The sequence below is a fragment of the Falco rusticolus genome, chromosome 2 (genome assembly GCF_015220075.1).
Source record: "Falco rusticolus isolate bFalRus1 chromosome 2, bFalRus1.pri, whole genome shotgun sequence".
Lineage (NCBI taxonomy): Eukaryota > Metazoa > Chordata > Aves > Falconiformes > Falconidae > Falco > Falco rusticolus.
Window position 1 is genome coordinate 30,875,542 of NC_051188.1, and position 27,902 is coordinate 30,903,443.

The 27,902-nt window shown below is 41.2% G+C and overlaps 1 protein-coding gene across 1 annotated transcript; it reads right to left on the reverse strand.

Annotated features, from left to right (window-relative positions):
* Positions 1–161: 161 nt before the first annotated feature.
* ITM2B (integral membrane protein 2B) lies at positions 162–27,902 on the reverse strand. The gene is made up of 6 exons (XM_037376965.1): positions 27,660–27,902; positions 10,462–10,590; positions 8,141–8,347; positions 6,019–6,129; positions 2,124–2,274; positions 162–886 (listed from the first exon to the last, which is right to left on the reverse strand). The coding sequence occupies exons 1-6, from the start codon at positions 27,756–27,758 to the stop codon at positions 798–800; spliced, it is 786 nt and encodes a 261-aa protein (XP_037232862.1). The 5' UTR covers positions 27,759–27,902; the 3' UTR covers positions 162–797.

The window sequence follows — 27,902 nt, forward strand, 5'->3', positions numbered from 1 at the left end:
TGCTCGTATTTCGTTTCTCAGTCATCACCTATTCTGTTTTAATCTTCTCACTTTTCAAGATCACACTGCAAGCAAGAAGCATTGATTTTGACTTTAAATTTAATCCTAGTCCACTCCTCTAAAAAACCCACCCTGGGTAACAGCAAAAGAAAACACAAGAGTTTTAGACAAACAGGTTTATAAGGTTTATTTTCCATTGCACATACATGGATTATATACAAGTTAGTAACATAAGTTACTTCTTAATTTTCTAAAAGATTGTTACAGCAAACACTTGCCATTTTAAAACATCAAGTCAGAAATCAATCTTAAAAAGGTAAATATGACAGTATTTTAAAACCAAAACAAATTGCACTTAGGGAGAGTCAAATACAGGTTTGTCTATACGCTGTAACAAACTATATAGCAGGTAATATTACAGTTAGAAGTAGCTCTTGCAGTCCATTTGTACATTAATAATTCTTTTCAATTTTACTTAATTAAAAACTGGTGGATATTTTGAAGACTTTCTCTTCTTCCTAGTATTCAAGATTCATCACATGAAATGCACTAGCAACTAAGTCTTTATACAATTGCTATTCAAATATAAGAAGAACACCACACCTGAAAATAAGGAAAAAACTAAAACATACTGATTTTACATGTATCATGAGATGAAAAGTATGGAACATGTTCAGCAATAAAGCCCTGTCCACTACTTACATAAAAGAAGATTTTAAAAAATAATCACTGCACACAATACAAAGGGTGGGGTCATACTGTAGTTTTTAAGTCTCCTGTAACAGTAATATTCCTCATTACTGTTCACAGATGACTGTTTCCATAGCAAACCTGTTCTCAAAGTGTCGAATCTTTCGGCAATTAACGGCTTCACGCTTCTGAATTCCTGTAGTAGTAAAGAGCAATGGAGGGTAAACAGAAGAAGTGATGAGGTGCATCACAGACATAATAGTAAGATGTCACCCAAAATCAGAACTACTGCCCTCTCTGATCCCCCTCTCAGAGGAAACACACACGGGCACACATTCAAACATAGGAAGTCAATAAGCAGGCAATGACCCTGAAGGTGTGGTGAACCAAACTGCAGTGTTAGTTCAGTTAAAACCAACCTGCCGCACACCCCCCCACTGGCCAGTCTTAACCCAGATCAGTGCCCAATCTCCCTCTCTGTGTATCTGTAAAAATGCCTGTGGGGACGTGAAAGAAGGAACAGCAAAGGAATAAACGCTACAGGCAAAATGAGTGGACTAGAAGTATTTAAACACCACCACCTTGGATTTGCAGAAAGACAGAATTTAACCCAATTTTAGCTAAACTAATGCTCACTGCCAGCCTATGGTCATCCTTTATTACCACAGGATCAGCATACTGAATGTTGAATTGGATTTTGCTATTAGGATGTTTTACTTTTTAAACATTTTTCTAAATTATTTTTATAAAATGTACTTATTTTCCATATTTTCCCAAGCAGTCAGCTCCAACAATATGACTAAAGCAATTAAACTGCTTCAGTGTGCATCACATCACAGAGTTTTTAATTTATTTAAATAAGTCTGAGTGAAAATTTTAAGGCAGTATTTAATAGCTTGTCAAGATTCCTCCAAATTATGTTTTTCAAACATTTTCCATGAAGGAGGAACAAGCACTACAATTCTCCTGCAAACACAACTCTTACTCACATTTCAGTGATGCAAATAGCAAGACGTGGAACGATTTATAGATTCCTTTAATGACAAGAAGAACCTGCAATTCTGTACTTGGACTACAAGGCTATGGCTTCTCATATATTAAAGGTTTTTTTGGTTTTGGGGTGGATCAAGAAACAAGATTAAAGCAAAGCATCAACGAAAGCCTGAACCCCAGAAAACAAACCCATGCATACACACACATTCTAGCAGCTCCTAGCTCACTGGGCCCTTGAGCACTTTTGCACAATAAAAAGACGTATTTCCATACCTACACAGAAAATATCAGATGTACTTAAGCCCACAGAGCTGGTTACTGCAATAAGCAATGCTGGCTTTAATAAGAGTCATTCCTTTCAACACAATCAAGCCTATTTATTGAACTCGAGTGGCACTGAAATTTCTGCCAACACAAAAGATCGCAGGAGGAACATTTACCTTTCATGGCCTCTTTGCGCTGTAGTTTATAGGTTTCCTTGCCACGGCAGAGGCGGTAAATAAAGAATCCCAGCTGATCCACGTTTTCAATACGATCAGTAACAATCATCTGTTCATGAATCAAATAGGACTGAGGCAAGTATGTTCCAGCCTGTTGAACAAAAATGTAACAGCTCTGTCAAAAGCCATCTCTTCATAGTCTTAAGTAGACACGAAATACTTTGCAATGTGTTTCTTGAACATGGCTGTGACATGTTTTCTTTGATTTTTTTCAAAATATGTATTACCTACAGAATTTTCTTCTAAATGTGCAAACATGACTGCACTGCACTACAGAAATATGTAATGATGATCTTCAAAAAGGTCATAAAACTTTCGCTGATGCCTGTGCCTACTGCCCTCCTGCTACAGTAACGTCAATCTTCATCAGAGAAGAAAGGTTTATCTCCCAGGAGCACCCACTGTCATGGGTAAGTCCTGCACTTAACATCCAAACTTCTCACTTAATTAACAGCCCAACAGATCTCAGTGGGAACTATTCCCGAATAGGAGTTAGCATAAACACGTTCTACATGGAGACACCCTGGCTGATGAAGCACGCCAGCTGCAGTGTACTCCAGTCGCAGTCCACAGGGTTTGGGAAACCTTGAGCATATTCACAGCTCTCAAGCCAAATGCAAGACAAGACTACCTAGCTATTATGTCGGCTCCCACAACTGTTTATACGGAAAGGTATTAGAGAGCCATAGTGGTATACCAGCGTTAAGGCAATACACTGAAAAAGTGAAAAGCCATGACGACATGCAAAGGCTTCCCAAGCCTTTTCTAGTCCCTTCAGGGTTATTTTGCCACAGCTGAAATGATGGAGCAATCCGTCTCCGTACACACCTCACCATACACAGCTGAAGATGCACATTCTTAGCTATCAGCCAATTTCCTAATACTGGCACTGGTAAATAATCATCAACTTTAAAAAAATATCACTTAATTTAAGAAATCCTGTAGTGTGATTCTAATTTATGGCAGTAGAGAAGGTGTTGCTTGCTTTCTAAAAGTAAAATGATCACTTATTATGGAAACAAATTCAGCTTCTTCAGTGAAAGATTGCTGTATTTTTTTGTTGACAATAACCACTTGAAATTTCCATTGCAAAACAAGACTATCTTTTCAGTCCAAGCAACATGTTGAGAAGAAGCTGATTAAATGCTATTCTTTTCAGTAAAGAAAGGATCATATAAAATTCACTTTAGATTATGAAAATTTTCTTCAGCGCATACTACGAGGAAAACAACAGTAATTTTTTTTTTTTTTCTTTAAATGACAGCTTGGAAGACTTCACACTCCCGAATTATCCCATTCGTTACTTGCTAATTAAATCATTGTAAATTACTGTATCTTAACCCCTAGTCTCTTCAATTTCAGGAGGGTTCCCTGAGGGAGCCCCAAAGAAACGCAGCAGTGCAGGGCACCGGCAGGGTGGGCAGTGGTACCGAGGACTTAGAGCAGCCTGCAAGGACACTCCTGGGCTCCTGCTCTCCAAACCACAGGACCTCCCAGGATCTCCCAGACCATCCTGTGGACCTGGCCTTCTCAGCCCTCCCTGAGGGTACCAAAGGAAAGGGAGCTCAGTGCAGGAACCACCTCTACCCACCTGCTACACGAGCATTTACCCAGCACGGGGACCCAGCACTGGGACCCAGCACAGCCACAAATACCATCCGTCACCTTTGAGACATCCTGTGCATCAGATGCGGTTAAAATCAACCAGTTGGCTCAACAATGGGAACAAGGTGGATGAACAGATAAACCTGGGTTTTCAGCCTCATTTCCCAAGGAAAGGAGGCCTTTCACTGTCTGCACATTCAACCAAACTGCATCAATACACAGAAATGTGGTTCTTTTTTTTTAAAAAAAAAAGAGGTCAGAGCACCTTCATTTGCATAAAATGTCCTCTGCATGTTTTCAGAGCTCATTTGAATGAAACAAGTCCTTTAATTCATGCATTTTTCTTCCTTGTGCAACCAATGTGACTGCAGGACAGTGAACAGAAATTTACTCACTTTATGCATCTGCAGAATAGTTCCCCAAATTTCAGTTACAAAACATTTAGCCTGATTTTGTGAGACATCAAACGCCCACCAGTTTTTGTTAATACAATAAGAATTAAACAGATGTCTCACAAAATTAGGGCACTCACTGCTGGGGACAATGATCAAAACAGTTTGCTTTTGCACAGATTTTCAATTAAATGCATGATGCCTGGTTATCCCTCTTACTTGCAATCCACAAGCATATTTGATTTAGTACTAATGACAAACCAGGAAATTAACAGATTTTAATACTGCAATTTGTGTGAACTAAAAATGGAAACAAAACTGCATACACAAAGTAAAAAAATAGGGGGTCACTGTGTGTTACAGAGAGTTACCACGTCATCCTCATGTACAGGAAATTAAAGTGTGGTTAAATCTCAAAACAGGCAGCAAAATCTCATCTCAAAACCGGCAGCAAAAAAGCAGCAGAGGCCTTACTTGTGAAGGCATTTTTCACATGGAATTTATTTATATACACAAACCACTCAGAAATGGCTAAAATGGTTCCTGGAGTCCTAATTTCAAAGCCTTGTTTGAAAGATTCAAACCCAAGATGTTATAAACAATTCCAAAGTTACAAAAGCCCAGTAAAATAAAATTTAAAACTCTCCCCCCAAATCTTACACACAAGTTAGCTTATTAGCTCTCTTCCCCACCTGGAGTGTTTTGCTGTTCTGGAAAGAAACCAGAGGGCTGAAAAACAAGGTAAATACTATTCAAATCTGCACACATATGTAAGTTTAAAAAAAAAAAAAAGGATGATTCATACTAAATTAGTAAGAGACCCCATTAGATTATCTGCTTGGGCCTCCTCAATTTCACAGGCCATTATGTTTCACCCAGTTACTACTACTAACAGAACAGCATGTCCCTGTGGTGGCAACAAGCCAGCCAGCACCAGCACCACAAGCCCAGCAGTAGTGTTCAATTATCACACTCTGCTGGGAAGTGATTAGGAGCTCCCAGAACATCATACTGCAAATTCGTGTTTGGTTCTTCAGCGATTGTGGTACCTCAGTCCTTTCCACAGTTCTTGTTTTTAAGGACAACAAACCTTGTTCTAAAGGTCTGGTTCTTGCAGAACCAGGAATCTGGCTATACTAAAAACCCTCTTGCTTAAATGGCCCTCACTAATCATACAATCCAAATCCTGATCACTCCTACAAAACCTCCCAAGAAACAGGAAGATCCATCTTAAGGCTGCTGGAAGCCTCAGGAACTCATGCAGTGCGAGTCCATCATACCTAGTGCCACATCTGATTTGCCTGAGCACACAGCGCAGATCCAAGACACCTCACGTACACTACCCTCAAGCCACGGGAACAGTATGAAGTGGGGGCCAACGCTAGGGACCTATGCTTTTAGACAATGCCCGTGTCAAAACAATTTCCCAGTATATCTACTTCAAGCCTCTCAGCTAACCAGCCTAAGAGTCCAGCGCATATATGCTTTATGGAAACTTCAGTCACAATGCGTTATAAATTAAAAACCACACAGACTACTATCAAAGAGTCTAAGTACACCACATTTACGCAATTTTGTCAGCCAAATTTGTAGCATTGAAGAATAAAATCAGGTTTACCTTCCTCTGAATTAATAACTCCTTCATGATTGTAGTTCATTAACTAAGGTTATAGACTTTTTTCCTTGCTTTGCAAAGATCTCTAGTGATTAGTTAATTTTCTAACACGTGCACCTTGTGTGAAAGGTACAGTTCAGGGGCGGGGGTGTGTGTGTGCAGAAAAAAAAAATATCTCCTTTTTCTCTGTCTTAAGAACAAATTACTTATGATTTAACCATACCTTGATGTTGATGAGCAGCTCCAGGAAATTTTTTGGTGGCATAACAACTGAAGTGTTCAGAGGAATCACATAGCACTTATCCAGGCTAAGGTCAAGATAGGCAGTGAGCCTCTGTTGAGGAAATATTTTAATCAAAATTACATGAACATCCCAAAATTCACACACAGACTTTGCTAACTGCTATTGCCTCATGTTGTTCTTCAGATTATTGTTTTGTTCCCTATAAAGTCTGTCCAACAAACTGCAATTTTGAGAGTAGGTAAATGCAGAAACAAATGGCAGTCTTGACGAGTTTAAATCTTTTTTTTTTTTTTTTTTTCCCACAAGGCAGCAGGCAATGAGTACCTCAAATACACTATAGTAATGAAATTACAAAGGTGTATCTGAACTGTTACGGAATCCAGTACAGTATTCATTTATTCCTAGTGCCTGCGTTTTGAAACAACAGAGCAAAAGCCTTGCTCTAATCTCCACACTTTTATTGTTGTGTAAAGGGGAAATGCTGCTGGTAAGAACAAAATATAGAAAGAAAAAAAAGACTGTTACACATAATGCAATAAAAATCCTTTTATTTTCAAAAATATTACTGACTTGAAGTGTTAACGATTATTCATAGCTGAATTATTATCTTTATAGTACCTGAACTGCAATATTTGTCATGATGTGATAAAAACAGAGACATAAAAGCACAGGGAATTATCCTGATGAATCCTATGACTCTGTTCAGTGAGCTGTGTTTTACTGCATCTGTTCTTGCTAAAGAAGACATTATCTCAAGCTGCTGAAAGCTCTAAGGCTGCGGACATATATGAAACACTGAGCATCAAGAACCCAACAGTCAAAATAGTACCAGGACAGCAACCATCAGTGCAACTAATCTCATTACATGGAAGTAAGTGCTGAGCCTATGGCAAATTATCCTCACACTGACCTTTAGAGCAAAGCCTTTAACCCATTAAATCAAAAAGTAAATTTGTAATATTATATTGTTCCTGTCCACTTCTTAAGATACTGCTTTTTTTTTTCTCTGGTTTTCACTCTTCAGACTCTTTGCTCTTAACTCTTAACAGAAGCTCCCTAAAAATATTCAGGAATATTTTTAAATTACATAGCTTGAGCAAGCAATGTTTTCCTCCAAATCTGGTTATGAATATTTGATAGATAGCACTCATTTTGCCTGGAAAACTTTAAACTGAAGCTTGCATAAAAAAAATAGGATGCTTCCCTATTCTTCTTTTCCAGCCTTGCTTAAAAAAGCTGTTCAGTGAAGTCTTCAAACATTCACAGAAATTTAGCTTTCTGAAAACCAGCTGTAGAACATTTCATCGCTATCAGACAGCTTCCATCAGGCTGATACAGAAAAGAAGGGCTTCTAATTGTTTTACGGCTGTCGTTAATACCAAGAGATGTAGGCCTGTCAACTGCCTTAGCAAAAATTCATTACCATTGATTCTTATCAAGTTTTCTACAAAAAAGGAAGAAACTACTAAAAATGCTTTGATACCCTAGTTCAGTGCCTTTAGGAACACAGGAGTCGTGCACAAGATAAAATGAGCTTCAGGTAGGCTTCCTACAGCATCTGGCAAACCAGCTCTCTTCCATGGTCAGTCAGCCGGTCACTTCCTTCCCTTTCTGCTGCTGCTTTGGGGTTTTTGAGCCACGCTAGGACAGCACCTCTGGGGGTGCTTCAACACACCCAGTGGTGTCAGACACAACCAATCCCTTCCAGCTGAGGTCAAAGCTATGACAGCCCTTTCCAAACTTTCCTCAACACCGTAACAACTGGTCAAACTCTGGCTCAGTGGACTTAGCACAGCAAGAATTTTATTTTCTTTACTTCCCCATACTAAGGAAAGGAAATACCTCTAAGATTTCTCCCTTTCTAAATCCAGAACTGCGTTTGCAAATGGTGATTTACATACTACCTCATGACGACTCTATAATGCTGTACTTTGTATGCCCAGTTAATAACTGCTTGCTGCTGATCAAAACATTTCTGCTGCCTCCTCCACCCTCTGCTTTCCCCCACCACAATAATTAAGGAGTACATTTAGCAGCATGACTGAGGGGGAACATTTTTCAAGTTTTAAATGCTTCCAACTTTTTCAGAAATATTTCTTACCCGGTGGAAGTCATGGACGATATCAGCAGGATCGCTATCAGCAAACTCGGGGACTGGCACACTGATAAACTCAACATCTTCCTCCTCCAGGATCTGAATATTTTGCTCAATCGTGTGGTAGCGAGCACTCTGAGCCTCTGCCCCAGGCTCAGGTAAACTTAAGCCATCTTCAATGTACTTTATTCCACAGAAATACACGCCACCCTGCTAAAAAAAGTAAACAACCAGGCAAGAAAAACATCAGTCGCCTAGGAGTTTAATATTCTCAAAGCACTGTGGAGACGAAAAACTTGTCAGACTAGATTAAATGTTTTCCTTCTAATTTGATTCATACACCAAAGTAGGAGCCAGTTGCTATCTACAACAGGACCATGAGTAAAACCTTGATTGTATTGAACCCAGAGGGAGTCCTTCCCTTTAATTCAAAGAAAACAGGATTCCAAAAGCCGGATCTTAAAATCTAGTCTTCTATTTTGCATCCATTATCTGTGACACACTGTATTTTTCTTTTAGAAAGACAATGAAGTTCCTACATCTATATGCATGCATATTATTATTTAATATATTATAATTTAATTATGATTAATTATAAAATATTATTTAACTGCAGTCAATAATTACAATTTAAAACATAGAAACCGGTCATCCAATTGACCTTTAAAAAGCAAGTCTAACTCTAAATTTGGTCCTCCTTGCAGCAGTGAAGTGATGACTTCAAGAGTCTTCTTCCAACCTCAATTATTCTGTGAAGCTGCTTAGTTTTGCAATGCTTCAGAAGTTTTGAACATTAGTTTCTAATTTTTACCAGTTTTAAACCCCAAAAGGTAATAAAAAGAAATTAAACCAACCAATTTGTGTCCTTCTGTCACAGTACACATGGCAAGTTACCTATGTGACATGTGAAGTACAGTTCTGTGTCATAGATAGGAAGTCATAAACCAAATTTATAGGCCTGACAGTTTTAGAAACATGCAGCTTACACATATGCATATGCACATACCATTAATTTGAAGTTTTGCATTGAAAACATGTCTTCAGTGCAATATTAGCTCAACTCCTGAACGTTTCCTTCAACCCAGATCTGACTCATAAACAAATACCACAGGTTTGAATTAAATGGCACTTTCAGGTGGATGGCATGTGAAAGGTGGAGCACCATGGTTCTAAGCACAGCTGAAACATGCATTAGTAACACAGCAGGCCTTCAGCTACTCTCATCTCGTTAAATCCACCAAGATACATGCTGTTTAAGCATCGTTTGCAGCACCAGTGCTCCCCTGTAAATTATGTTAACATGATAGCCAACGAGACTATAAACTGCAAGTTCAGCTAGAATTTCTCATGTCTCACTTTGCCTTCCACATCAGCAGCTACTAAAATGGAGAAAAATAATAATCCTGGTAGCAGGGACAAGAACACAGAACTTCTGTCTTATAAGTAAGTGCAATAACCAGTGGGCTAGAGGGATTTATGTTTTGCTTATACTCTCCCTTTCTGACCCCATGAATCTTGTAACCCCAGCAGTTTCTGAAGGAGGGAGGGTGTGCTTACGCCATCTGGGTGACAGCTCAGCACATCCAGTGCTGCCCAGTGACAATTCACCCTGAGGAAGACAATATTTAACTGAGATCTCCCATGTTTCAGGTAAATGCTCCACTTCCCTGGCACCACTGCCTTCACAGGGCTCCTCTTGCAGCAGTGCCATTTGTTCAAGACTGAAAATACATTTTCTCAGAGGTCTAATCTTGTCAGCATGGATTAGACTTGACAGAGCATGTTTAACTACCTTGACTGTGCTTTCCCAAGTCCCCTGCAGGGCCTGTATTTCTTATCCCTATGGAAGTCGGGAAGGAGAGCCAAAGCACTGCTGTAACAGGCAGTCCCTTTCCTGTGCATGAGCAGTACCGCATGCATCCGCATGCGTCCAGGAAATCCGGGATCAAACAAGGAAGCTTTGGAGGGGTTAATGCACTTCCAATATGCAGCACTTTGAAACAGGAGAGAGAGCAGGTGAAAATCTGGGACACCACTGGAGTTCCTAAACCCAAGTCCTATTTAGATATAATCCTTTCTCTGCAAAGTAAGGTTTTCAAAAGTGCTTTTCTTTGCCAGCTTTGCTCCTGCCCTCACCTGCTAATAGGTAACTTCAGAGCAGGCCATCACTTTGCCTTTAGAAAAGCTGAACTTTTTTTTTTTTTTTGGTGTGTGTGTTGGGGGGGGGAGTAGAAAGACTATCTGGTTTAGTCTGTTGCTCCTCTTCTGAATGTAAGGCATAACAGAGAAAAATACAACCATCCTATAACAAAATGTATTTGACTTACCTGGAATGCAAAATATTTGTACAGATAGGCACCACCCAGGATCACACCAGCCAGCATAAAGGCCAATCCAAAGCACATGCACCAGCACCAGGCCCTCCTCTGCCCAACAGGCACAGCATCCTCAGGGTCCTGCAATGCACCAGAGAAAGACCTTCAACACACTGTTCTCAAGACACGTATGACAGCAAATGCTTCAGGCCCAGCAAGTACAAACACTGCATCCATCAGAAAAAGCTATATGCACTTTATCACAATTGGTTGGAAACTTATTTTATTTGGTAAAGTTTAAAAAAGATCTGTTCAACTTGAGGTTTACGAAGACTTGTACCAACATTCACTTTTAATGCTATTGTCACCAACAAAATCAGCAGCCTCAAGGAAGAGAAAAATCTCCCAAGACACCTAATAACACACAGTGAACCACTTTACAGATTGCAGACAGAAAAATATCCATTCTCAGGCAACCTCCATGCAACAACAGCAGAGCAAGGAAGTCAATTCAGAAAGGTCAGATAAAAAATAATCTTTGTATATGCAATTTAAGTGAACTTGAAGAACCAACAACAGATCAAAGGTAATAAGAGCAGCAAAGTATAACCTTTTCTATGTTTTCATCAGGACGAAAGAGACTTTACCACCTCTTTGCTTGCGGAATAATATGACTGGGAATGAAAAAAGTGCTTTTTAAGTTGTTGTTAAGGTAGCTTTCTGTTCTAAACCAGCATTGGCCATGCCTCTATCTGCTGTTTGGTTAAGCTAAAGGAATGACAGGATGTTTCCCCTTTGGGGAACTAGTTTGCATAACCATGCAGTCCCCACAGGCATCCTAAGCAATGAACTGCTGCTTGCAAAATCTTTCCTCTATCAGCCACATTACAATGCTCTTTCTTCCCCCAAGTGTTTGCATAACTTACATCCGAAAAAAAAAAACCCAAAACCCACGACCAAAAACAAAGTAAACCTTATCACTGAGTCACCCTCTTCCAAGCCATGATAATCCTGGGAAAATACAAGAGTTAAAATAAAGACAAAGCAATTCATTGCTCCTTTGCAACCAAAAAGCCAACAGGGTAGAACGATGACCAGGGCAAAATCATTATGGCCAAATAAACAAAAAAACCCAAACCAGAAAACGGAGGAAGGCATGAGGGAAGCACGTGTGAGAAGGCACTGATAACTATGGCTGTCAGTGAATGTTCTGCCTATGTGAGGCTTTTGCCATATTTGTTAATTAGGGTGATTTCCCACTTGAACAAAGTAGTGGGTGTAGTCCCCACACTGCCTGGGCCCCTCGGGGAAGGGATTCCCCCTCATCTGACCGAAGCCATCTAAGCAAATCTGACACCAAATGGAAAGGGGCCCCTCCCTGCAAATGGTGGGGATAAAGAGGAGCTTCCCCAGAGCGACTCATCCCAACCACCCCTGAGAGGGACAAGCAGTCTTTTGGAGGGACTTACTTTTTTTTCACGGATTATCGAGGGAAATTCCGTGGTTAACAAACCAGGTAAATTCATATGTAGCTAAAATTGAGCTATGCGAAACCCACCTTTACAGTACACTGCAATTATCTTTCACGCAGAAGTGGCAATGCAGCTTCTTTGCCAGGCAACAGCTGCCAAAATCCGATTCAGAAATATTTAGAGTCAAACTGAAGATACTCCACAGATTTTGTTTTACATTAGCGTGCAAACTACCACAGTAGATCAGATTGTAAAATCTCCATCTTTGGAGGTTTTCAAGACTCAACTAGACAAAGCCATGGGTGATCTTGTTTTGGCAAGCATCCCTGTTTCTAAAGGGATGCTGGACCAGGTGACTTCTAGAGGCCCCTTCCAACCAACTTTTCTGGGATACATTACAAGGCAAAGTGAGCGTGGCTAGAAAACAATTGCTGTGGACTGACAAGACAAGTAACAGCTGTTAAAATTTTTTACACTACTAATTATTTAAGGAATTCAGCGTAAAGAATTACAGGATTACTAGCTGTGTGGTTTTTAACCTGGCTGTTTGCAAATAGGACATAATACCCATGGTAATCTAATTAACTTTCAGGTCAGGTTAAGATTCACTGTGGATTCTTCTATAAATCACCTCAATTATAAATCTAAACCAGGTAAAACAAGGATTTTTATTTTTATGTTGCCCTGTATCATTAGGTAACTATTTCCCTAGATATTTCAAAGCATAAAGGACACCCGACTGAAACTTTTTAAATAGCTGTCATTAAAACTGTTGTAAGTTAATGGCAGAAAAACAGATAGCAGACTGGCTCCAGGATACAATGCCAAAATACTCCCTAGTGAAGAATATAAAGAGTATCTTTATTCTTTCCCAGTGCTGCTTTTATTCACCACCCCCCACACCCCCACCTTTTTTCACTCTAAGCAGAATTATCCATTAGTGGAATAACTGCCTCTTCCATTTTTATATCATTTTGTAAATTCAGAAAGACTAACAAAACATGCATCTGGGAAATGGCGCAGAAGGCACAGACCAGTGTGAACACCTACCTGGAAATGGGAATTAATGTCAAATTAATTTTGCATAGGCCACAAAAATAATCAGAAAAAGGAAAGTAACTTTTACCATGTTAGGGGGAACCTGAAGGACAGGTTTATCAGTATTCCACCCCAAATAATTTTGCTTTGATATACGAGATGACAGATCTACACAACAAGTTTAATACAACTCTCTCGTCCTTTACCGCTATTTCTGAAGGCATCCCTAGCAGTGGCATGTTAAGCTATTTTGTATTTGTAGTTGCCTGTTGCATTGATTTGTCCACAGCCTTCTGAAAACAGCACACCAAATTTAGAGCAAGAGTTCCAACCCAGTTTAGCCTCTTGCTTAGGAGAGTGCATGGAAGTTCTACACCTCAGTACACAAGCATTAGGTAACCCTGAACACATTTTATGCTGTTGAAGGAGAACACTGAATTGATGTCATCTTCTGAATCTGAAAACTAAGTACATTATCAAGCATTTTAAAACCACCTTAAATTAAAATATTATGAATAACCTACTAAAGCTAAATTACACTCTTATTAGTAGCTGTGCTGTGGCTAAGCTTGCTAAGCTTTTGTATTGTTGTCATGACAGCTTAGTTTTTGGGCTGAATTGACCCAAAAGAGTAATTCATCCCTCGCTATATAAATTTGACCCTCTGCACTGCAAGAGAAGAAAGTGCAATGGACACTCGGCCTCCTTCCAGGTGACTCATGTTCTGAAAGAAAAAACTTGAAGTGAAAGTGGATCCCCACTAAGAGGGACAGTGCTGAATTAGCACCTTTCCCCACATAGTTTCGACCCCAGTTTGTTCCCTGATAGCAGCGCTGGCTTCTGAAGCCAGAGCACAACATGAGACTGCAGCCTCACTAATATTTCTCTAGGTCAGCTTTCCACTGCCAGAAGTGTCTGACAACAGAAAGCATCATACACTTGAAGTGAAGACTGACCTCTACAAATACGCCTCTCTACTTCTGTAAACAGTAATAATTAATCATTGCTGTTCTGGTCCTTTTCTTTCCCCTCTTCTGCTTCATCCCTGCCCCATGTACTTCAACTCCCTGGTGAATCCTCAACCTTAAGATGATGCCACAGAACTAATCTCCTCTGATGCAAAATGCCTTAGGAGGAACTGGATGTAAGCCCAATACTGGCTTGTTTCCCTTGATGAGATGATTGTTCTAATTGGAAAACATTTGATTAGCCTGTTTCCTATGGACAAGACATGAAACAGAAGCATCTCTCTGCCACTTGTACACTACATCCTACAGTGTTAAAATTAAATGGTTCAGAACTTCCCAACCCGAATAGTTTCAAGCTCCGCAGGAACAATCTTCCTGCAGACAGAAAATGAGAAGTATTAAATTCTCTATTATTTGAGATTGGCAAGCTTCAAAACTGTCATCTTCTCACAAAGAAGTTAAAAGATAACTGTAGCTTTCAGTAAAGATTCCTTCATCAGTGACCACAGCAGCTAACGTAAAGCTGCACTCTGTCTTGTTACCGGAATCATGAAACACTTTGGAGGTGGACAAATAACACAAACTATTTACCAAAGCACCTTTCAACTACAGAGAGATCTTCACATGAACATATTTATGACAACTAACATTAACTGTTCTGGAGTGAATCAAAAGAAAAAAAAAAAGTTAACACACACCCACACACACCCACACACATCCCCAAATCTGCAAACATTAGCAGTTATCAGTGGGTACTAGCCATATATTCTCTTGCGCTTTTCAGTTCAATTTTAATGCTACTTTTTTTTTTTTTTTTTTTTTTAATAAATGCTGAAATGTCAGAAGGACCAAATTCATGTTTGGGGTAATCTCACAAAATTCTTCTGTTAAGCTCCAATACTGAGCCACAAATGTGTATAATTAGACTTGGTAATTACTTAGATTTTCCCCTTGTGGCTTTTTGTACATAGTGGAATATAATTGCTTTAGCATTTTAAAAGTAAAGCAAGTCTAAAAACTTACAAGGCATATGTCTAGCTCATACTAAAATGGGTGAGAAGATTATCAGACCTTGTTCCTTTGCAGAAATTAAGGACACATCAATTATATGACTAAAAAAAATAATCATATGGATCAATTAGGTAAGAATCACCTAACCAGATACGGTGGACATGCTGTGGGGAGTCCAGAATATTCTATCACCATCAGTATTCAAAAGATAATGGCCCAAATTTAAAAATAGGTAACGACAGCAATAAAAATAATTTTGAGAGGAGGGAAAGTCTTTCAGAACCAACACACAGTCCTTGATTCACAGAGAAACCAGATGCAGAGTGTTACTGAGCATTATAAATATTACTAAAAATGTCTGCAGCATACGACACAAGCCATCCATAATTATGCATCTGAGAGTAACATCTAATATATATACACACGCGCATATAAAAGCTTACAATTAATGTGGGTAGAACTGGCTGGAAGCTGTTCAGAACAGTTTTCTTCCGAGGTGCTTTAGCTCACATGGATGGACAGAATGCATTGGACAGAATGCACTGGGGCAGACTTGAGCTTCCTAAAGGCAAATGTTGACCAACTGCAGCTTTAATTAGTGGAATGGGGAGAAGGGAAGTTACTGATGATTCCCTTAAAGTGCTTTTTAATGAGGGAGGCTAAAAAGTCTTCAACTAAAGTACTGACCAATGGCTGCATAAACTGAATTTTGTTGGTCAGGCTTGCCTCCTCTGACTTGTAAATCTGACATCTGTAGAAAACCCTCCTAAAAGACAGTGAATTTAAAATGAACTTATTTTAGAAAGAGCTCTGCATTCCTCCCGTGGTATTCCTGCCTGAAGACTGCTCCAAGCCGGGTGTTCTATTTATTACTTGTTGCAGATGGGAAATTAAGTCAGGCTTTTGCAAGACTCCTCACTTAGCAGATGCTGTGAATCTGGAAGGCCATCATACTGATCTGCCCCTCAAGCAGCAATTTTACGCTTCCTAATAAAATTAAATTTAAGTTTTAAGTACAATGATCTTTTAACTTGCTAGTTGGAAAAACAGACTCTATATACAATAGATGCTTCAGAGATTTTTCGCTTATCACAAGGAGTGACGTACTTTTTCTACTCAGATGATGAAGCCTGGAAACAGGCTATGGTTGTTTACGTGCAGTTGATATCTGAACACTGCAACCCTTCTGTGACAGTACTGCCAGTTCCTCTTCTGTCAAGACGGACAGGGACTTGTCCATCTGGCCAAAGGCTCTCTGCCTACAGAATATCATGAAAACCAGACCTCAGTTCTGGTTGCCTGCTGTAGTCACGTAGCCTGGATAACCAAGGAGATTCATTAATTAGAATTATCTGTTAGGCAGCTGGTACTATTAACCTCTTCCTGCATTTCTAGTATCTGTGTGTGTTCAATAAAATAATATTGTAAATACAAAGTCTGTTGTACAGCACTAGGAAATCCAGCAGGGAAAAGAAATACATTCCAAGAGCTTTCCAAAATCCAAGGTCATTCTGATATTAGTTGAATGCTACCTTTCACCAAATAACCGGGGTGTTTTATTAAAAAATGAGGTGTCTGTCAAATTATGCATGTCATGGTTCAAACATCATAACCATCATGGAATAAAAACATCAATATAAACAGCCAGGTCAAGATCATCTTTAAAAGGGCATCTGTGCTAGCAGGTAGGACAGCAGCTGCAAGTATTGGGAAAGATGGAGGCAAAGGGTGAAAAACAAATTAGAAAACAGGTGAGAAAAGGGAGGCAGGAAAAACTAGAGAGAAACGTGATGGAACATGAAGAGTTCCACTTCTCTGCAGGAAGTCAAGAAAGATTACAACTATAAAGTGAATGTAAAGGATATGAATCAGTGTTTACAGAGCTACACGCTAGTGGGACAATAAAAGAAGTGCATCTTGGAAAAGTAATCCTGCAACTCTTTACTGATGTGAGTAATCCCGATTTACCTAAACGCTGCCTTCAACTTCAGAGGCAAGAGATTACGAAACTTGTTAGCAGCCAACAATTAAAGAGGATGGGTAAAGAAGGAAAAGAACTCTGTTTAGTCTGCTGCTTTGGTTGAAACTGGGAGCAGTATTGGTTTTGTTAGCTTTGGTCTTACATGGGACAAGAAAGTGGGGGGAAACAAAAAACCAAACAAACAACCCACAAACCAAACATACTTATTTAAATGGCCTGAAAGTTCTGTCTTCGCAGACCAGGCAAGGACTCTCTTCAGGTGATTCACACTCACAGCTTTTGGCTATATCCTCATCCCAGGCTGTGTACAGCAATTGTACAACTAACCCACGGATGATACATTACCAGTTTTCTTCAAACTGTGTTCCCCAAATCGTTCCTCTTTTCTCTGCTCAGTTCCAAGACCCACCAACTCCCTTCGCTCACCACCAAGCCCGGTGGTTTCAGGTCTTGCTGTAATTTCCTTCCTGCCCTGTGTCTATGCCCCCTGTACTTCTCCCCATCCCAAAGCAGAGTTCTCTGGTCTCCGCCACATGCCAGAGTACCAGGCACACCTTATTTCCATTTCCTCCCTTCATTACTGCTACAAGATAAACCGTATCAGTGTCCTACGTTCTTAGGAAGATGAGCTGGGCTGTGGCCACAGAAGTGCTTTATCCTGCCCACCAGCCAGCACTCCCGTGTCTCTTGTCCTGCATTTTCACTGTAAACACTCAGGGCCAAGGACTGCCTTCCTTTCTGTGTAGCAATTAGCACAAGATCTTATTACCCTCTTATATGCTTTCTGAATGTGAGGAAATACTTTTTTACTGTGTGACCAAGCACTGGCACAGGTTGTCCAAGGGAGACTGTGGAGTCTCCATCCTTGGAGATATTCAAAAGCTGTCTGGACAGAGTCCTGGGAACCAGCTCTAGCTGGCCCTGCTTGAGCAGGGGGGTGGCCCAGGTGGCCTCCAGAGGTCCCTTCCGATCACAGCCGTTCTGTGATACACAAAGACGTTTTTTAAGTAACGCTGATACTACAACAGGCAGAGGGTTAACAAGCCTAACCACTTGCTTCATTTAAAAAACAAAACCCCAGGAGCACTGGGTCTCTACTAGACAAGTAAAAAAGCTCCATACATGCTTTACTTCTTTTGGGGCTTTATGATTCTTCTGCCTTCTCCCCCACTGGCCCCTTGCCCCCAAAATGAAACGTCAAGAAAACCTACAACACTTGGAAGAAGTGTTGTCTTTAAATGCCCAGATGCTGAATTCAGAAGTTCTTGTGCCTCTAACAGCCACAGAAATCTGCAATTGTCACTGTACTGTAACAAATACAAAAAGTTTTCGTAAGCTTGGCTAGTGAAAAGGTGGTGGAAGCCAGATTTTTTTATGATACATAAACATTGATGAGTTTACCTGTAATTTTCATAAATTAGAATGATGGAAACTTGTTCTGCATTCCACGCCTATTTTTCTCAAGTATTTTAAGAAGAGAGAAGTGTTCTGGTGCAACACTTTCCAAGTCATAGACCAAAACACACAGATGAAAGCTTGCACAGATATCTGGCAAAAGGTGCCAGAGGGTTATTTATTTTTTAAAAACAAGAAACTGCAAACCTAAGAGGTTATATGGGATGTTTTTCAGAATGCATTCTGATTTTAGAAAACAAAATCGCTACACCCTTTATGGTTACAGCACCTTAAACACGGCATTTCATTAAACTGTCCAGTTTTGAAAAATGCTTCATTTTTTACACATTGCCAAAATAAATCCTTTTCTCCAGCTGCATTCTTTGATTTATAATCAACTTGCATTCTACCATACTTATAAAACCTACACTAAATCAATCTGTAACTTTAAATGCAATATGCCTCTCGACTTTATCCTGAATTAGATCAATGTTTGAAAACAGGAACCTAGAAGGTTCCTATTCCACTTAAAATGGATCAATACTAAATTATCTTTTTGACCTTGATCGTTCCAGTTCCTGTCTCTTCCTTATCCTGCTCGCTTATGTCTGAAATTTCTCTGCTTTTTTTCCCGCCTGAATCTCAGACATCAATATGATGGAACGCTATGTGAATTTAACCTAGATTTCTCTCAAGGCTATTTTCCCAAGCGGTGTTGGCTCTTTCACCCAAGAGATCTCATTAGCATGCACATATGCACCACTGAGCCTCAGAATTTAATAACTCTATTCCCAGTTCAGCCACAGATGGTATGTCATCTCAAGCAAGTTACAAACGTCGTGTCTCAGTTTCTCTCAAGAGCAGAGTCTAGCATCACAGAAACCACTGGGGAGGTCTCTACTCCAGCCTCTTGCTCAAAAGGAAAGTGGACTCTGAAGCCTGTCCAGGTCGCTCAGGGCTCTTGTCCAGTCAAGTTTTTAAAACCTCCAAGGACTGACACTTCAAAGCTTCTATGGGTAACCTGCTCAGTGTTCAGTTCTCCTCATACTGACAAGTATTTTGCTTACACTCAGTTAGAAGGTCTCCTTTTTCAATTTATGGCCACTGCTTTTTCAGTCCCCTCCCCAGGTGCCAGGAGGCTGCTGTGAAGTCTACTCACAAGCCACTTCATCTCCAGGCTGAACAAGCCCCATGCCCTTGGCCTCACATATGCTGTCACCCCCAACCATCGCAGTGGCCCCTACTGGACTCACACCAGTTTGTCAATGTCAGTTTTTGGATTGGAAAGCTCTCAGCCTTCAGCAATACCAGTGACTAGCACCCAGCTGACTGTCCATCAGGAGCCCTGGGTCTTCCTCAAGCAGAGCAGTTTCCCAGCCAGGTAGTCCGCATGCTGTCCTGATGGAGGGCATGAGTCTGCTCCAGGTCCATGACTTTGCATTTTTTATTTCTGAAACTCACAAGGTTTTGTTCAGTCCCTTCCTGTAGCCTGTCGGGGTTCCTCTGAATGGCAGTTCTGCCCTCAAACCAACACACCTTACTAATACATATATCAGTGAATTAAGATGCGTGGTACCTATACAGCAAGCAGAGCTCCCCAAGTGGGAGCCATTCTGCATGCAAATACAGAATAGCATTTAATTGTAGCACTTAGGAGTATCAGCACAGAAGAGCTGACCTTGAAAGGCTCACATTTAATTACGCTCTCTTTCTAAAGGAACTGTTGGAACAATCTAAACGGTTTCACTGCAATTAGACTATTCAAAGCCTGAAGTGGACGCACTCCACTACCCAGCACCTGGAAGCATCACACCCTGCAGAGACACAGATGCTGGCCAGTGTTCAAACACCTCAGCAAGAGAGCTTCCCAAAAACCTCAGGCAAGACAACTCACCGCATTGTGCGGCAGCCTTGGAAAGTCATGTTCAGCCTCCCGCTCTGCAAAGGGTACTGCGTTTTCAAACATGTAAATGCAAGGGTTTTTTACGTAGATGGTATCTTTTAAAATAAATAAATAAATAAATCTTTGTGATTCAGCAACCACGCAAGATCCACCTGACAGATATAGCCCCTTCCCAGGTATGATCTCCGTGTGCTTTTTTGCCAGCCATTCCATTGCCTCATTCTACCCTCAAAACAGCAGAAAGCTGCCATCAAAAGCAGGAGTTTACTGAACCCGAGGAGGAAGACAAACACAAATTATCCAAGGGTTTGCATTCAAGGAACTCTACTCTTAAAATGCCTGTGGGTTTTATTTTTCTGTGTATATATATAAAAATACTATATACTTAATAATATATAAACTTTATAAATATACTTGTGTACACACACAGACACTACAGAAAGGACAAGCAAAGCATCTACTTATTTTTTCCACGACCTCTATAATAACTGTTGGGCAAATGTTACTTGACTTTTTTTTCATGGTCAATGTCGTACGGCAGTTGCACAAAGGACCCTTGCTTGTAAATGACGCATGGATCGCTCAGGAGCTACTGTCTCTCTGTACGTCCATTGTGGTCCAAACCCTAGGCCACGTGATGTCTGCTGCAAAACCATTTCTGACTTTATTGCAGAGCTCAATCTTATTAATTATCTCATTCCTTTGGTTTACCACATCTGTAAAATTAGGACAGATATCTGAGTTTTATAAATTAGCATGCTTTTCATCTGTAGATTCAAAGTAATTTCCACTGAGGATAAAAAGCAGCACATAAATAGTAAGAAAATGAATGTTGTATAATTCATATGGATCAGGAGACTAAAAACAGATAATGCTAACCTTTGTCAATCATAGCCGGGGGGTGGCAGGGAATAAAAAAAGGAACTTATGCAATAAGTAACAGAACACACCACTACTTATCCCAGCTGTAGTTATGGTTTTGGAAGCACAAAATAAAGAACATTTAAAATTAATAGGACTTAAAAATTCAGTGTTTGCTTTCGAAGATATTTCCTGAGAGTCACAGAAAGAACTATTTTCTTTGTATGTAAGCTCTGTGGTGCCTGTAGCTAGTGGCTACTGGATAGAAAATATGTATAATGCTGACAAATATTCCAAAACTGCAACTGCAGAAGAGTTAGCTGAAAACATTACTGGAGGCAAGTATGCTTACCCTTCTTATACCTCCCCTCAAATAACCATTAGCATCAAAACTTGTTAAATTGCTGATAAAAAAATGGAAAGAAACACCCAAATAACAGAGAAAATTTATTTGAGTCTATAAAAAAACAACTGTTAAGATTACATTTGCAAATGTAAACATTTCATTACAATACTTAACAGGGAAAAAACCCTATATACACATTGTATTTTGAAATTAAACTTTTCTGGAAATAGACATTCATGTGTTGGATTAAATATTCATTATAATGGAAGGAGTCTAAACCATTTCCCTTGAAAATATTGGTGATTCCGGGAACATTTTCTTTCAAATGTTTGTCTCTCCTGTAAAGTTCAGCATTTCATCTTGATCCACATCTTCAGAAATGAATTAATTTAACTTTTCCCACTGAACAGAAATTTTGGTTCCAACAGCCTCTGTTTAAGTAGTATTCTTCAGACCACTACGCAATGTTAATATCCAAACTAGTTTCTTGAAGCTTATCAGAAAGAAGAGTACTGTAGCGCAGAAAGACAGGAGTGAACACAAGAGAAGTATTTATGGCATTAACTATACATTACAGCACAGGACAGTTTTTCCAGATATTGCACTGTATATAGCTTCAACTAATTACAGAGTTTTCCACATGACAATGTTGAGGAAAACAAAAAATTCTCCAAATACATTTTTTAGGGCAAGGAGCCTCAGCCAAATAAATTCGTTAATTTGAAAAAACAAACTATTTAGAACTGCATAAAGTATTTGCATTGTCTCTGTGTTCATCCCTGCACTGAATTCATATAAGCTGTAATGTACAGACACCAGCTCTTGCTCAGTCAGCCAAAACCACAAATGATACAAACAACTGACAAAGCAGTTATTACAAAGGTCTGGTAGAATGCATCCTGTTTGAAATATTATTCTTCTGTGAAATGGCTGTATTTCCCAACCAAAGTTTTGTATTTGTTATTCAGGTTGGGAAGCGATGAGAAACAGAAAAGGAAATGAGATAGGGATCACTGACAGAACTCCTCTGTCCCACAAGTTCATTTCCATCACTGGGGGGATGAGGATGACACAAGCTCTTCCAGATCGCTTTTTGGATTTTCTAATTCCAAAACTCGCTTCAAAATAGTAAGAGATTCTCAGAAGAGTACCACAAATTTTTAAAGATCTTGGGGTTTTAGCATTGTCCTCTCAATTACCAGTAACCTCTATGGAATAGCTTTAGGAGCCAAATGCCTCAAGACCACAGCCATCTTATTTTCAGGAAGCTGCACTACTTGGCCAGTAGCACAGATTCACCATGTAAAAGGATGCAGGGGGTGACATCAGCCACAAGGCTTCTTTTCTTAGGAAGAATTCTTCATCAACACCTGCCACAGATCTTCTTTACATAAGCTTTGTTTCCCTGAATTTATGCTTGCAGGTACCCATAAAGCCCAGTAAGTAACAGAATCCTGGGTACCCTTTGTTTCTGAAACTGGAGGGTTTTCATTTGAGGTTTGGTGGCTTTGCATTAAAATCTCAGCGAAAGTCAGGGAGGAGAAGGGAGAGAGAATTAAGTTTGCTACGATTTTTTTTTTTACTTCTGGTCCTCTTTTAAACAATCATGCCTTAATCCAGAATCCCCTGACAGACAGCAGAAGCTGGCTGGTTTAATGACCCACTTGCATGACAGAAAATACAGGAAAATGCAAAGACTGCTCCTTCCCCAACGGCAACAGATGAAAGGCCTATAGAAAATCTGAGTGGAGGAAGGCTATAAAGGGAATAAGGAAGCTCCTCCAAGAAAAAAAGAAACCAAAACCAAACCAAACAACCCCAAAGCCTCCATCTGCAGACATATCCCATGAGGTGAGAAAGGCTGCTTCCCTGACAGCAAAACAATAAAAAAGTCACGATTTATTAGTGTGTATACTAACATATATAGCACACATGTTATATAGTATTTACATATTTTTACACACATACAGAGTATAGCAACTGTAAACATAATACCTTCATATTAGAAATATCTAAGGTCAATTACACAAAATCTAAGGATTCTTCCACATTGAAAAATAGTGCTCATCAGTTGCTCAACAGTATTTCCTAAGTGGACCATCTTACTCTTTGATACAAGTGCCTATTTTAGTATGCTTTAGAAAAGATTAACCTAAACTGAAAAAAAGTAAGATTAGAGTGCAGAGTAATAATGTTCTCATAAGGAATAAACACAGAAAGCTGCTGCTTTCAGAATTCTTAACACTTACACTTTCACATTGAACTCTCTGCAGACCCAAAGGTCAGATATGATACATACGTGTGAATCCACAGCTTCTGCACGCAAAGCTGTATTTGGCAAGTATGCGCCGAATTGAGCACCTCAAGAAAAAAAAAAAAAGAAAAAAAAAAGGTTGCCATCTACCCCAGCAGAAGGGAGCAACTGCCTGAGAGTTACTGAGTGCCCAAAGAGCTTGGGGGAGGACTTAAATCTATTGAATGGACTCTGCAAAATGTCTGGAAACTTCAACTATGCTCAGAACCATCTTTGGCTCTCCAAAGATCTATTGTAGGAAGAAATGTTAAAATACCATACATGGTTTGTTTGTTGGGAAACTGGGTCATAAAACACCCTATTGTACTGACAATGAGCAAAGTGGAAAATTAAATGCTGCCTGATACTTCACTAAGATACTTCACTAAGAGTATTCTGTATTTTGGCCAAGACTTAAGGCACAGAAGTATCACCCCAACAGCAGCAGCAGAGTTGTAATGGCTGCCTACAGTATGAAGCCAGTTTCACAACACACAATAATACTGACAGGTGATTTATGCTGAGATAGGATTAGCACTCTTGATTTTTAAACTCCTTTTTAAGTAGCATACTCCAATGCATAAGACCATTGCCTTTTGCAAAAGCTTTATTAAGCTCTTGTTCCCCTGATACATCCTGTACTCTTCTCCCATGTTCCTCTCCTCCCTTCCCCAATTAATTTCCTATTGGTGTCTGCATCAGAGGTTACTGGGCAAATTTTGCTTGAGACCAGAGTATTTATGTGGCACATCATCAGCATATTTTGGCCGCAAACACTGTTTAATAAGCCCTAGGAAGATTATCTGCTTGACAGTAATCCCACGATGGCAGACAGAGTAGCAGTCTTCATAACACTGTGCTGGGAAAAGCAGCAGAACGAGGCTGTTCAAAGGACTAGTCCAAAAGCTCATTCCACAAATCTGTTTTCTGGATGCTTCAGAGTATTGGGCTTTATTAATTAATATCTCTTGCTCAAATCTTTGGAAGTGATTGATGATAAAATTCTGAATGTGCAATTCTGCCTATCCTCTTCCATTCTTAAAGTTTTCCCTTTACTTCAGTCCAGAATGCCTCCCAGGACTTTCATCATAAGATGTTGTAATATTTTTTCAAATTCACACTTGTGATCCAGATCTATTTATTGTCCTACAGATACAATGTTGGTAAAGATACTGGAAAGGGGAATTCACTCTTCTATATACATCCTCATATTGCCTTCAAACCTCACCTGAGGCTCAGGGTTTTCCAGCAATGAAGTGACATGGCTCATACATTTGTTAGATGTGGTTTATTTTTCCCCTTCCCTCCGATGAACTGCATAGGCAGTAGAAGTTCCTTGTGGAGGGATGGGAAAAGATTTGTTTCTAATGCATTTGCATTAAAGAGGGCAAAGGTCAAAAGGCATATCTTGCACTTCTCTCAAAGGTGTATTTTACAATGGCCCTCAGTTCCATTTTTTTTTTGTCTGAGATCTAAGAATAAATTCCCAGACTCAGAGGTTCAAATACCTCTGCAGCTACATGACATGAGCTGTTTCAGTATTGTCAATCCTGCACAGATTGCATAGCCTTTTCTACTAAACTACAGATGACGCTACTGTACTCAGATCTGCTTTTATTTACACTCTAAAACACGCAAGCTGGAAAAAAGCTTATTCAAGAGAATTCTGCACACTGGTAGGTAAAGGTCTGCAGTTCTGCTGAAAAAAAAGACGGAAATGTGTCAAAGAGAACGTCAAAGGCTCGATGTCCCTTAAGAGCAGTCATTTGCTTTTGGAATTTTCATCTGTACAGAGCATCCGCTCCTAGCATGCTATTTTAGGACTGTTTTAAGCCTTGTTCATGCATGTTCATCCCCTGATAACAGTGCAAGAACTTAGAAGTAGCTACTGTGAGACCAGACCACCTTTTGACCTGCTTAATAAACGTCTGCAAGTCCCACTGCTAGGCAAGGAAAGCAGTACCAGGGCAAAGTTAAGGCAGATCCTGTATCTTACCCTCAGCTGCAAGAATTTACAGCTCTGTGTTAAGGAAATCACAGTGGAACAACACACTTCCATTAGTATCTGGACAGGGTCAGGAGGATTTGCTCCCCAGTGTACAATTAGCCAGATGTATTTTGTTTGTTTAGCAGTTGGAACACAAGCCAAAATTGGTAGGCTATCTGGAAACAAACATCATCCAGGGCAGATCTGGATTCCAAGGTAGTATGAAAACCCCATTTTCTGGAACTTGTAGTCTGTGTCTTGCTGACGTGCTCAATGTCAAACCAATCACCAAAACTAGGGTCAGGAAGAAACTCCAAAGCTCAAGCTGGGCTCAGGGAATCCATTACCTTCAGGAGAAGGGCACTCCCACTAGGAACAGTTAGGCACACAGATCACCTAACGGATTTCCCGTAATTGCAAGCAATTTGAGTAATGATACCATCTCATTTATTGTGGCACACCGTTCTAAGAACTGAAAAGCTTTGCCCCCAGCTTTGTAAAGTGCCATACCACCAGTAGAAGCATGAAATTTAACCACCTGCTGTGCCAGGAATATATCACTAGAAAACATCTTGTGGTTCCCCCCTTAGCTTTGAAAGGACAGCGGATTGTGCAGGTGAAGAACCTGGCCCCATCACAATCAGAGGAAAACCTGCACCAGGGCACAATTTCATGCCAAAAAACTCAACAGCTATTGTCTTCCCATGCAGAAGTTAATCACAAAGATTTAGGAAATTAATTAACACTACCTCTTTTGCAGATCCAGTCAGGTAATTCAGGAGCCTGATGCACAAAAGATTGTGAAAACAACTGAAAACAGCAAGGCATGCTGTTTATGTGCAGCTGGCCATTTTTCAAGTTTTCATTCTCTTTTCCAAGAGCTTAGAGCAAATTACGGTACTCTTAATTAAAAACTGGTTTGATTATGGGAGCACAGAAATCACAACCAAAGAACTTTACATTCTGGGCGGTTTTGCACTTCAGAAACTTTAAAAGCCGTTGCTGTTCCGAGGCGCGGAGGGAAGGCGACGACGACTGGACTTTGGGTGCCGTTTCGGGGGCGGGGGCGCAGCTCTTTGTTTCTTTATTTAAACCAGCCCAAGTTTTCCAGGCGAAGTTCGCCGTCACAGACAACCACCAGGCTCCGCAAACACGCTGCGGCACAGGCACGGCCAAGCCCACCTCCGACTTCACCCTCGCCAAGCGCTCTCTGCCCTGAAGCCTCTGGCGTTCCCCAGCTCGCCCGCCGCACTCAGCCGCGGGGACTAACGGCGGAACGGGGAGCAGACGCGCCCCGCCGCCTCCCCGCCACACAACTTCCGCGCCCGAGCCGGGCGCGCCGACGGGCCGTCCCCGCCTCTCCCCCCAGGCAGCGGCCGGGCACCGGCTGCGGGGCCGGGTGGGCGGCCGGGCTCGGCGCCGCCGGCCCGGCCCCGCGCCCCCGCCCAACCGCGGTGGGCCGGCGGGGCAGCCCCTCGCCGGGCCGGCCCCCACCGCTCGCCGCGGCTCGGCGGGTCTGGACGGGACGCCTCAAAGGAGAGGAAAGCGCCCTAAAAGCCGAGCTGGACGCGGTCCAAGCGCTGTCGGGCTAAACCCCCCCCCCAAAAAACCCAAAAAAAAACCCCAAAAAAAGCAAACCACCAAAAAAATCCCCGAAGTAGGGAGAAGCGGAGCTTTAATAAAGCTCGTTCTCCTGTCAGCCATTTTAGAAGCGTGAGCCGAGAGGGGCGGCGGGGCACGCCGCGGCGCAGCTTTCCCTGCTGGCCCGCCCGCGGTTCATCGCCGCAGGGGGGGAGGCACATAAAGAATAAAATCGTCCCCAGCGCGCGTCCCTCCCCTCGGCAGCGCCGAGCCGCCCAGCGGAGCGCAGCGGAACCGAGCGGAGCGGAACGCAGCTCCCGCCGCCGCCGCGCAGCCGGGCCAGCCCCTGCGGCTCGGTCCCCCGCCGCCCTCACCTTGGCGTCCGGCGGCAGGATCAGCACCTGGCTGTTCTCCTCCTCCTTCTTCGCCGCCTCCTTCTGCGCCAACGCGGAGTTGAACGACACCTTCACCATGGCCGCTCACCCGACACCCCGCACGCAGGAGAAGGAGGACGAGAAGGAGCCCGAACCGGCGGAGCTTCGAGCGCTCCCTCCTGCCCTGCCGCCCCGCCGCTGCCGCCTCGCCGCGACTGCCGCCCCCGGCCCCTTGTCAGCGGC